The sequence below is a fragment of the Acaromyces ingoldii genome (assembly GCF_003144295.1).
Source record: "Acaromyces ingoldii strain MCA 4198 unplaced genomic scaffold FA10scaffold_7, whole genome shotgun sequence".
NCBI classification, from domain to species: domain Eukaryota; kingdom Fungi; phylum Basidiomycota; class Exobasidiomycetes; order Exobasidiales; family Cryptobasidiaceae; genus Acaromyces; species Acaromyces ingoldii.
Genome location: NW_020290253.1, coordinates 849,596 through 861,338, shown reverse-complemented (window position 1 = coordinate 861,338; position 11,743 = coordinate 849,596). Strand labels below are relative to the sequence as shown.

The 11,743-nt window shown below is 56.8% G+C and overlaps 4 protein-coding genes across 4 annotated transcripts; 2 read left to right on the top strand and 2 right to left on the bottom strand.

Annotated features, from left to right (window-relative positions):
* The first annotated feature begins 320 nt into the window (after nucleotides 1-320).
* FA10DRAFT_297258 (cryptochrome) lies at nucleotides 321-3,339 on the top strand. The gene is made up of 3 exons (XM_025524522.1): nucleotides 321-451; nucleotides 510-746; nucleotides 807-3,339. The coding sequence occupies exons 1-3, from the start codon at nucleotides 327-329 to the stop codon at nucleotides 2,947-2,949; spliced, it is 2,505 nt and encodes an 834-aa protein (XP_025374803.1). The 5' UTR covers nucleotides 321-326; the 3' UTR covers nucleotides 2,950-3,339.
* FA10DRAFT_276438 (WD40 repeat-like protein) lies at nucleotides 3,267-6,944 on the bottom strand. The gene is made up of 5 exons (XM_025523318.1): nucleotides 6,504-6,944; nucleotides 6,271-6,428; nucleotides 6,010-6,196; nucleotides 5,726-5,950; nucleotides 3,267-5,661 (listed from the first exon to the last, which is right to left on the bottom strand). Exons 1-5 carry the CDS (start codon nucleotides 6,622-6,624, stop codon nucleotides 3,482-3,484), a joined length of 2,871 nt encoding a protein of 956 aa, XP_025374802.1. The 5' UTR covers nucleotides 6,625-6,944; the 3' UTR covers nucleotides 3,267-3,481.
* A 328-nt stretch (nucleotides 6,945-7,272) lies between these two features.
* Nucleotides 7,273-10,610, bottom strand: FA10DRAFT_269553 (hypothetical protein). The gene has a single exon (XM_025522801.1). The coding sequence runs from the start codon at nucleotides 10,220-10,222 to the stop codon at nucleotides 7,550-7,552; it is 2,673 nt and encodes an 890-aa protein (XP_025374801.1). The 5' UTR covers nucleotides 10,223-10,610; the 3' UTR covers nucleotides 7,273-7,549.
* Nucleotides 10,611-10,906: 296 nt separating this feature from the next.
* FA10DRAFT_289022 (methionine sulfoxide reductase B) lies at nucleotides 10,907-11,496 on the top strand (the record flags this gene model as incomplete). The annotated part of the gene is made up of 3 exons (XM_025524252.1): nucleotides 10,907-11,109; nucleotides 11,169-11,358; nucleotides 11,419-11,496. The coding sequence occupies 3 exons, from the start codon at nucleotides 10,907-10,909 to the stop codon at nucleotides 11,494-11,496; spliced, it is 471 nt and encodes a 156-aa protein (XP_025374800.1).
* Between the last annotated feature and the right edge of the window lie 247 nt (nucleotides 11,497-11,743).

Sequence of the window (11,743 nt, the reverse complement as noted above, 5' to 3'; positions counted from 1 at the left end):
AGAAGACTTATTTTGGCAAACCCTCTCACAGAGCCTCAAGCCTCGTGAGACACTAAGGGACCGCCTCCAACCTTCTACCCACGCTCTTCTTCCTCTTCTTGACAGCGACGAACGGTAATAACAGCGGACTATTCTCCATCGACATTCATAGCCTACAAACTCGATCACTTCACCGACCTTGATCCTCGCATCATTCAACTTGCTCTCGCATCAACATCTCTCAGCATTCTGTCTATACATCCAGTAGTGTACTCATCAATCACCGCATAGCCACCAGCGCACCTATACATCAACGTCACCAGAACAGCAATCTCCGACCGGAAGGCATGTCGGCTTCAAAAGCAGCGTCCTCCTCGGAGCAAGATGCTTCGCTGGTCGACGGAAAAAAGAGGATTCTTATCTGCTTGCTGCGTCTAGATCTTCGCATTCATGACAATCCTCTGTTTCATTAGTGAGCTCTTTTCCTCAGCCATACAGCGAGCCACCCGCTGACGATCTTTATTTCCCAGTGCTCATGTCTCAACGCGACCTCCTCCTTCGAAAGACGAAGACGGTCTTCATCAATTCAACAAGAACAAGGTCGTCGACGAAACCGAACTCTATTCGACGGCCAATGAGCTGCTCCCCGTCTACGTCTTTGACGAGCGCGAGATGGAGCTCAGCGGACTCCCAGGCTTTGAAAGGAAGGGACCAGAGGCAAGGACCCGCTGTTATGGCTTCTGGAAAACGGGCGCATTCCGAGCACGGTGAGCAGATCAATAAGCTTGGCCACGGACAAAATTCGAATCGCTGAAACCTTTCACCAGCTTCATCTCCGAAGCCGTATATGATCTGAGGTCTCGTCTGCGTGATGCAGGCTCTGATCTTCTTATTCGGTTTGGAACCCCTGAAGAGGTTATCGACAATCTCGTCAAGGCTCTGCAAAGTCGAGGCGATGAGGTGGAGGGCGTCTGGATGCAAAAGGAGATGACTTTTCAAGAGACACGGGTGGAAGACGATATCGTCAAGCGCCTGGACACCACGGGTGTTCCAATTCGCTTCGTTCATGGCAAGACTTTGATCCACCCAGGCGATCTGCCTTTCGACATCAACGAGACGCCGGACGTCTTCACCCCTTTCCGAAAGCGCGTCGAAGCCCTCGGCCCAAAAATGGTCCGTCCTTGTCTTCCAGCGCCAGAGGCTTTCAAACCATTCCCCGCCACCATCCCGCCGACGAATGATTACGCTTTGGACGTCTCTTATGAAGTCGATGTCGATGGCCTTTCCGCGCGAGTTCCTGAGGGGGCAGAAAAGACCGAGGGCCAGATCTCGTTCCACGATATTCTTCGTTATCTGCTCAAGCCCCTGAACGAGCCCGCGCTTCCTTTTGCTCTCGAGGGCAGCGCCATTTTGCAACAGCGTCACCACGCGTCTGCCTTCCCCCTTAGAGGAGGCGAGTCGTCGGCATTGGAGCGACTTGAGTGGTACTTTGTTCGAGGCAAGTCTGCCGACTCCTCTCGGTGGGGCAAGGCCGACCCACCGCCCGTGGCTCGGTACAAGCAGACACGGAACAATCTCGTCGGCCACGCTTATAGCACTAAGATGTCACCATTCCTCGCATACGGGAGCATTTCCCCAAGGCAGATCTGGGAGGCTCTCAATTATCACGAGCAAAAATTCGGCGAAGACCAGAACACCTATTGGGTCCGCTTCGAGCTCCTGTGGCGCGACTATTTCTTCTTTGTCGCGGAGAAGTTTGGAGACCTTTTGTTCCACGTCGGAGGTTTCGAGATGGCGACCGATCCAAAGCAGGCCGAGAAGAAAATTCAGGACGGCTGGTGGAAAGTGTGGGACCCCGTCAAGGATGGTCCCGAGCATCCCGTCACCAGGCTTCTCGAAGGGCGCACTGGCATTCCATTCATCGACGCAAACATTCTCGAGCTCCGCGAATCCGGCTTTATGTCTAACAGAGGCAGGCAAAACGTGGCTTCTTTCTTGGCCAAGGACCTAAGCTATGATTGGCGGATTGGCGCCGAATTTTTCCAGTCGCACCTTATTGACTATGACCCAACGTCTAATTACGGCAATTGGCAATACGTGGCTGGCGTTGGCAATGACCCGAGGGCCAGTCGCCAATTCAACTGCATCAAGCAGGCGAAAGACTACGATTCCCATGGCGATTACGTCAAGATGTGGATTCCTGCTCTGAGAAATCTGCACACTGACTATGTCCACAATCCCTGGCTCCTCAACCAGGACGAGAGGCGGGCCTATGGTCTCAAGACAACGGCGATGGATGTGACAATGGATGGCTATCCCGCAGAGCCCATCATCGAGCACGAGTCGTGGAAGAAGCACTACGAACGCAAGGAAGGTGTGGGCTCAAAGATGTATGGCAATCCTCAAGAAAAGGTCAAGGACGGCAAGGTCAAGCGGTATAAGAAACCCATCAGCGCCAAGGCTCGTGCCGAGGGTAATTTAACCAACACGATGGCGCCGAGCTTCTTGCCGCCCGGTGCTCAAAACCTTTCTCCTCACAGCGGCCTTGGGGGTGGACTTAGCTACGGTCGTGGCACGGACACCGATTACATGAGCGCCAGCTCAGGCACATTTGGCTTCACGAGCGGGGGTCAATCGGTCAACGTGATTCCGCCACTCCGCGGCAACCGAGGGTCCATCGGTCCTTCGCAGCGGTCCAATTCGCCATTTGGCAATCCCTCAACTTCGACGAGCTCCCCGTCGACTGGGCCGCCCAAGGATGGAATCGGCAATGTTGGGCCTACTCGGATGGGAAGAGGAATTATCGGAGGTGTCTTGGGATCAACGCCACCTTCAAATGCAGGTTCCCGCCTGAGCTCCTCTTCGACCAGTGGAGCCACCGGCGGTGCAGCCACAGGTAGCGAGGCAGGTGGAAATGGCGGAGCAAAGAGCAAAGCGGATCAGGAGACGAGCTGGAGACGCGGAACATGAGTTCTCTGATCAGGAAGACGTCCGCGCAGACACCTATTACACGCATATTCACACGAGCAAAATGAGTGGGCGGTATTTTCCCTCGTCTACAATCTGCGACACCTTCTTCTGTCTCTTCTTTTTCTTTCCTTTCTTGACAGAGCCTGAAGGGCTTTGTCTCCTCTCTTGTCCTGTCCTTTTCCAATTCTTTTCCTTACTTTTCTCATCTTTTCCCGCCACGTCTGCTGTCGGAACAATGTCGACTTGAAAACCCTTGCCTGTCACAGTGTGAGATGCTCGATTTGGACAAGCACTGCGTATGCAGCGTTGAGATCCTGGGAGAGGGGAAACTATAGGTAATTTAAAGAAGGGAAAGTTAGAAGATGTGCTTGGAGTGACGTCGAATCATGAATTGGATGTACTAGGAGGAGAAGCAGACGGTCGAAGAAACAAAACCCGTCGGTGACAACATAGAAACACGCATGCAGAGGGAAAGCTAATGAAGAGTAGAGGAGAGAGAGAGAAAGAAAGAGAGAGAGAGACTCTTTGACTTTCAACTACCGACGGGTCCTTGCAGTGTCGGAGCGATTCTCCGCCTCTTCTTCGCGCTGGGCGCCGAGTCGTCGTCTTTGGGGAGAGCCGCAAGCGGCTTGTCGTCAGATGAAGAGGTCGCATCTCCCTCGTGCAGCTTTGGGAGCGTAGAAGTGGCCGAGTCAGTCGAATCAGAAATGCCCAAGCCGAGGGCATTGACGCTGGAGGAGGGTGCCACGGTGGCGGAAGCTCCTGGTGCAGATGCAGAAGAGACCATTGCGACGGCCGCCTTACTTGCCAACCTTGGCGAAGAGACTGCGACACTGGACGACACGCTGGCGGATACGGGCGGCTGATGAAGGCTTGGCTGGCTCGCATATTGATACGGCACACCAAGCTCGCCGTAATCAAAGACGACGACGGAGCAGTAACCATCGGTGGAGCACATCATGAGTGTCTGACCGTCAGGACTCCAGGTCAGATCGGTGAAGCTTGCATAGTGCATGTTGCTGAAGCAGCACAGCGGCCCGCCCTGCTGTGTATCATAAATCCAGACGCTGTCGTGTGTCGCAACCGCGAAGATCATTCGGTATGGTAATCCGATCATGCTGACCGGCGTCGCTTTGCTCGAACTCGACGACGAAGACGGTCGCTTGGAGCCACCTTCCTCTTCCGGGGTCTTGCCAAGCACGGCAGAAGACGATGCCATGCCTCCGGCAGTTGACGCTGCCGAAGAGAGAGCGACCGTCTTTTGCTTACCCACTTCGAGTGGCACCGTCGGATGGGGCGCGATCCCGCCTGTATCTTCGCTGCTTACCCCTCGACCGTCGTCTCGAAGCTCGTAGAGGATCGGGGAAAATTTTATGACGAGAGATGCTGTCTTATGGCCGGGCAGATGAGCAATAGGCGCATTCGAACGATGCAGATTCCCTCGTCCGTACAGGTAAACCGTAGATCGGGGAGCCGATGCTGAAGAAGCATGATGCGGAGGAGGAGGACCGTGATGAGCTTGAGGAGTTGGAGAAGGCGAAGGAGAACCTGTCGCCTTTGCACCTCTTGCTGGGCTAGCTCGGACAGCTGACGACAACGCTGAATCGCCCTCAATGTCGCTCGATCGTCGAGGCGTCCCACCGCCGCCCAAGGGCCCAAAGTGCGCCACCGTAGGGCTGCTCGACAGATTGTGACTCGGGTTGCTGCTTCCGTTGCTGCTTCCATTACCACCGGTTCCATTCGTCACTGTGCAGTTTTCAAAGATCCCGGTTGGCGTCACGAGCAGCGCACCATCAGGGCTGAAGGTTAGACGACGGAAAAAGCCGCTGAAGTTTTCGTCCCCGTAGAGTCGCATGCCGACTTTGGCAAGCTGTCCACCTTGAGCAGCAGCCATGCGCTGCTTAGGTGAGGGTGGCGCTCGAATCGCAGGGAGCGGAGGGGCAGGTGAAGGGGAACGTGGCGTAATGGCACGATTTCGCGATGCTGAGCGACTGCTGCTCGAGGGAGGATGAGGGATCACAGGCTCCGACGGGACTTGTTTGTGAGGCGTCGTGGCGCTCGCGCTCGCGCTGGGAGGATTGGATGCCGTTGGGGCCAGCGAAGTCGCACTCGTTGGCGGGGAAAGCACTTCTGCCTGAGAGCCGCTGAAGCTAGATCGTCGGCTTGGCGTCTTCTGAGGAGGGTTCATCCCGCCGCTTCCAAATGCTCCTGCCGGGCTGGGGGTGACAGAATGCGAAGGCGTTGGTGTAGCTGCTCGAGCTCCGCCGCCTGAACCTCCTGCTCCAGCCGAAGAAGCAGAGGACGGACCGGCAGCAGAGCCCATAGAACCATGAGCAGCGGCAGCGGCGATATCAAGTGGTGTGCTGCTTCTTCCTGTCCTCTTTGCCCTGGTCGTGCTGGTCGGTTGATTCTCCCTTTCGCTGTCACTGGCATGACTAGCATGGCTGCTCGCTCTCCTCTTCATGGGCGGTTTGGCGCTGGGGTCCCAGACAAAAGGCCCGCTTCCGCTGCCCGTCCGCCGGTGCAGGTCCAACCTCGTGTTGCGGCTGACGGTGTGCACAGCAGAAATCTCCGAAGACGAATTACGAGCGTGGAGCTGATGGACATGTACCGACCGATCGCTGCTTTGCGTCGCAATGTATTCACTGAGGGGATCCCAAGCGACACCCTGAACGTAGTGGTTGTGCTCCGAGATCTCTCGAATGACGGTGCCTGTTTGCTCTCTCTAATCAGCCCATCTTCAGTCCTCTTCCTCCTTCACCGCTGCCTTTCTCACCATCGTTGGCATTAATGATCCGCGCAACAAAGTCCGTTCCGCCCGTGACAATTGAGTCGCCAGTGGGTGACCACGCGAGATCGTACACCTCCGAAGATGACGCTCTGGCCATGGTCCTAAGTCTCCAGTGCTCCTTTGCAAAGTCTGCGTCGAGGTCATCGTCCAGGGCCGAGCCGAACGCAGATGTGGGCGCATCTGATGGAATCCAGAGGAGCACCATCCCATCTGTCGAGGCCCAAATCAGTCTCGACGCTAAAGCCTTACAATCTTCCGGAAAGACTCACCATCGCCAGTCGTGGCTAGGAGCTCGCCATTGGGGCTGAAGCGTGCACAGTTGACCACGCCGGAATGCCGCCTGAGCGTCGCGCGATATTCGACCCTGGGGGGATTTGGCGAGGGCGCAGGGCCAGGTCCATTGGCCGCGGCCGCCAGCGCGGCGGGCGAAGGGATATTGGGATGAACGAGCCAGATCTTTCGCACCATCAAATGATCATTGTCAGCATCCTCCATTCTAGCCAAGACAACGTTCGAAGGTTAAGACTGACCCTGGCGTGATTGTCGCCGCCGGCCGTGGCCAGGCGCCAGCTCTGTCCCTGGGCGCTCAGAGGCAATGGCGCGTTCTTTGGCTTGCTAGGTCCCGCTCCTCCGGCATCTGCATTGCTGATCGCATCAGCGAGCATCTTGCCCGGCTCCAGGCCCGCCGCTGTGTCGATCAATGTCTTGTCAGCATCTCTCCTTTCCACAGAGCATGCAGAGTACAGCGCTCTTTGCGACTCACCTTGAGCCTGGTTATGGTCGAGCACGCGCCTCAGATGAGACGGCGAGATTGGCTGGAACGAATTGCCATAGATTGGCTGCATGTCATGCCATCGGATCTCAAATGTCACCGAGCGAACCATCGTGGGGATCGACGCAGTGACCGGGTCCTCTGGGATAGGGTGTGTGTGGTGTGCTGATGGGGGGAGTCGTTGTTGGAAGGGGGATGGATACCTCGCCCTTGCGGGGTCTCGTCGCGCTCGCTTTGCCCGGTACGTGCGCCTCCCTTTGTTCTGCCTTTCAGCTGCCGCGGTCCGAGCCCAAAAGGCTCTTTGTGCGAGATGCTACGGCGCAAGAGACAGCTTGGGTCGCAACAGACGACGATGGACAATCCCTCTGTGTGGTCGATTGTGGCTGCAGAGTGCGAGACGTGATGAGTGGACGAAGTGCGCGGGTCTTGCTCGCTGCTGCTGTTGCTACTTACTACTACTACTCTAGCTTCCGCGGCAGGGAGCAAAGGGACTCGGACCACTTTCCTAAACTTTTTTGCTTCATTCTTTTGATTTCTTTTGGGAGTCGCGACTATTGTGCTCTTTGCGTGGGATGGCGCGTCTCTGTCTCTCTCTCAAAAGGGCTGGCTGGCTTGCCTAGCCGCGTGCTGACTGACTAAGAAAGGAACAACATGCACTCGCTCGAACGTTGCTCGGTCCCTCTTTTGTTCGCAGGGGTCACACTCGCGCACACGGATGCCCATCCCACGGGCAAGCACAGCGATGTCCCGCACAAGCACAGATGCGGCAAGCAGTATTAAATTGCGACGTGCACTGGCAGGGAAGTGAGTAGAGAGAGTGCATGTGAGCGGGTGACTCGAGTCATTTGAATGAGTGAAGGTGGTATTATTCGAGAGAGAGAAATGCGCACATCGGATGACGAGGAGCTGATGAGTCTGTCTGTCTGTATGAGTGAGGGTTGAGGGTGGATAGGTTTGAGAGTAAATGAATGAAGTGGGTTTGCAAAGGAGCGGACTCTGAGGGGAAAAGAAGAAGAAAGAAAAAAGAAGTGGGTGTATCAAAGCATGTCCATGGCGTCGTTCTTGGCCTGGCGCCGTTCCAACGATCTACGAGTGGCACCGCGTCGCTTGCCCCTCGCCTGTACTGTGGGGCTGTCCAGGAGAGCGTCAGGTGGTGCAAGATTCTCATCGCTGCATGGTGTCGAGGAGCGAGACGAGGCCGCACTCTTGTTGGCAGTCGCAGTCGCGGCCTCGAAGAGGCAGGCCATGCCCACACCGGATCTCTTGCGATGCAAGACATTTCCTGCTGACCGGCTGACGATGCCTTCTGACCGTGCCTCCACAGAAGAGCTCGCAGGTGACCTGGAGCTGCTGTTGGAATTGGAATTGGAAGAACTGCTCCTGCTCGCGTCGGCGAGAGGCTGTTTGCGACCAAAGGGAGCCGAACTCCTTCTCTGGTCGAGCTCCTCGGCCATCTGCTTGCGGTTGAAGTCGAGGACACTGTCACCCTTTGCCGTGCCCACAGCGCTGGTGAGATCGAAGAAGACGTCGTCAGGGTCCGAGTCCATCGAGCTGGCACCTTCGCGTTTAAGAACGTCCCTCCGCAGCGCTCTTATTTGCTCCGAGCCCGACACTTTTTCCACGGCCGAGCCAATCTGATCGCCAGACGGAAGCGCACTGCTGCGCGGGCCTCCGCCGCGGCGTCTGGATGGTTGAGAAGCCGCTGACAAGGTAGGCCCCTTGTTGTGACTAGAATTAGACTGCTCTACGGAGCTGTCGCGGCTGCTGCTGCTGAGCCGGGCCTTGCGACGTAGGGGCGGCTTCGAAGACCCGCCACCACGGCTGGAGGATCTTGAGATGGCGGACGGCCGAACGACGGTGGGCGAGCTCTGCTCCGCTTTGGCCTCAAAAGCCATGCGTCCCCGTCTTGGCCGAGGGATGCGGCTGTGCGCTCGCCCACGGTGGCTGCCGATGATATGCTCTGGAGAGGAGTAGCTGCGCGCTTCGAATTCCTCACCGTCGAGGGACAGTTCGACGGGAGATCGTGTGGCCGTCGGTGAAGTGACAAAGAGGGTGGGTGTCGTTGGTCGAGGCACCTCTGGCTCCGGTACCTCCATGGTTGGCACATCCTCGGTCTCGTCCGCCGTTGCTGCAGCGGTGCTTTCACCATGGGCCATATTCAAGGCGTCGTCGACGTACGTGACAGGCTGCTCTTCCTCGACAATCGCCTGCTCCAGTGTGGGTTCTGCCTGCCTCCGAGGGCCACCGAGCCTCCACGAAGCCCAAGACTTTGCCTCAGGAGCGTCGCTAGGGCGTCTTCCAGTGGGCCTGGCGGAGGATGACTGATCCATCTTGGAAAGCGCCTTTTCGAGTGCATCTATGCTTCTCATTTTGCGGAGACCGGGTTTGTAGCAGCGCGAGGCTTCCCCCGAAGCAGATTCGCCAGCAACCGAAGCGATGTTGCTCGACGATCTGCCGGCCTCTTCGAGACACCCTCCGTTGCGCAAGACGACGGCATCATTGCAGGAGAGGACAGGCTCAGCAGCTTGAGAGAAAAGGAGCGCATCGGCATATGCTTGCTCCTCGGCTTTCACGGTGGCCTTGACCTGATCAACTAGCGCCTTGACCGTGCTGACAGGCATTGCCTCAGACTTTGTTGCAGGAGCAGTAGTGGCTGCTTCTATCGGTGCATCTCCGACGTCATCATCACCGATTGAATCTCTGGATCCAAAGACGTCGACTAGGCTTGGCCGCTTCTTGTGACTTTTCAGCGAAGCCAGGTTGCTGGCAAAGTCGGCCTCGCTGGGCTCCTTGGCGCCGCCGCTCAGGATGAGGCCCTTGATTGCATCTTTGCTAGCCGAGGAGCGCCGTCCGAATCCGACGGCCGTCACAACTCTGGCGCCATCGATGGCGTCCCTCTTTGCTTGTGCTGCTGCGCTGTCCCCCTCGTTGAGACGTAGTCGACTAGGAAAAGAGTTGCTCTTGGGCAACGACGTCAGCTTGCCATCCTTGTCGCGGAGCGTGACGGCATTTCGATGGCGCAGGCTACCCTGCCAGAGGTTCTGTGTGCTCGGCGCATGCCGAAGCGCAGGTCTCGATTTTCGCTGGTGCTGCCCCTTTTTGGGCGTGTCGACTCGGGAGACTGCGTCGTTCTTTGCCGCGTGGTCCGACCGTATGTCTGCTTGCGATGCTCGCCGGATGTTGCTTGCATGCATCGAGGGTGCACTCTTCTTCTTTCGAAGTAGCCGTGCTCGTGCGCTCTCGCCACCTTGATCGAGCGACGTTTGTGGTGGGGGCGGTGGTAGTGCCTGGTTTGGTCGGGGTCGCCACACGCTGGAGAACCAGGATGAATTGGCGGCAATGCTTTGGAACCGTCGAATGATGCTGTCATTTGTGCCAGTATCGTCCTTGGCAGCTACATCGTCAGCCATAACGACGACACTGCAATCCCTGCTACGACGTTCGACGATGGGACCTATATGGTTGTCAATGACGAGCGATGGTGGCGACGTTGATGAGAAAGAGGATGAGGAGAACGAGGATGACGAGGCACCGACAGTCGGATTCGACGAGGAAGCGTCGGCCAGCTTTTGCCCCGCTGGTGTGATGATCCTCGTCTCTTTGTAGCCAGCCTGTTCTAGAAGCTCTTGCAAGCTGTCAAACTTGGCCAGCATCGGTCGCCGGGGTGTGTGTTTGTCGTGAGACAGGGGAGGAGGCTTCTCCCTCGCCATAATGTCTCTGGCGACTGGCGCTGGGTAGGATCACCGTCCGTCGTAGCCGTAGATCGAGGAATCAGAAGAGCCGCAAGAAAAGAGCGTGAGAAATGTGGACCAGAAATCGGCTAACGACGGGGCATGGCGGACGAGGCGCTGCGCTGAGATTAACTTCCGTCCAGACCTGCGCGTGGGATGGGGTCCAATGTGGACAGACGGGCTGCGTCAAGGTCCTCGTGGAAGGTGGCGGAGAATAGGGGAGGACAGCGAATACTGACTTCAGGCAGTCATTGGCTTCTTGATCTGGGTGCCTAGCTTGACATGCTCCCCGAGTTACGTCTGTCGACGTTGGCCTCTATATCATACCAACAGCTGCGAGAGAAAGATCCGGACAACAACCCAAACGCTTCGTTTTAGAGTTTGGTGCGTTTTTCCTTGCCTCCTATGAAATGGACTTCGCGTTGTAGCACGTGATTCCTGGGTCGAGCCTCAGCCTCCACTCGCAGATCAATGAAGTCTCGCGACATTATTGGAGCATGGCCGGCGAATGATCACCCTTCGCCACCGGCGGATACATCAGACGTTCCATCCTACATGCGCCTCCCCCGCAACCCGCTACTTCTGACCACAGCATCGGCACTCTTCTCACGCCCTATTTTCTCATCAGCACCAATCGCCTCACTGAGCACATCGGCCACCACGATGGGATCCAACGCCTCGACTGCATCAGCACCCGGGAACTTCCCCAAGGCCAAGTCCCAGGAGGAGTGGCGCACGATCTTGTCCCCGGCCCAGTTCAAGGTCCTTCGAGAGAATGGCACCGAGCCGGGCTTCTCGCACGAATACGAGATCAAGAAGGAGCCCGGCGTGTATACCTGTGCCGCCTGCGACACGCCCCTCTACAAGTGAGTCAGTCCCGGAATCGCCTGCTCCTTGGCCTCGCACGCTAATTCTGAGTGACCAGATCCGACACGAAGTTCAAGAGCGGGTGCGGCTGGCCGGCATTCTTTGATGCTATTCCTGGTGCCGTCAACCGAAAGTCAGACTGGACCTTCGGGATGAAGCGCACCGAGATCCGATGTGCCGCTTGCGACAGTCACCTGGGCCACGTCTTCGAAGGCGAAGGATTCCCTACACCGACCGATGAGAGGCATGTGAGTTTGCAAGCCTCTTCCAGCACCTTCCTTGAGCGGAGAGCTGACTCATGGTGGCAGTGCGTCAATGGTATCTGCCTTCGCTTCAATGAAGAAGCAGAGAGCAAGACCAAGGCGAATGGAGGTGGCAACTTGTAATCTTTGCTCATCTGTAGACTCTCAAAATGGCCGCCGTTACGGAGGTCTGCTTCCGCTCTGTCCTTTCCTTAAAGTTCTTGCGCTTGCATCTTCCTTCACAGCTCGGAGAGGTCTCTTTGTCGTGCCAACGTCCTTGGCGCGATGGTTGAGCTTACCCTCGTCTGGTATAGTCACGGTGGCAGCACCACTTGTAGCACCACTGTCATTAGTAGAATTCATTTTGATACAAGAATCCTGTGCATGATTT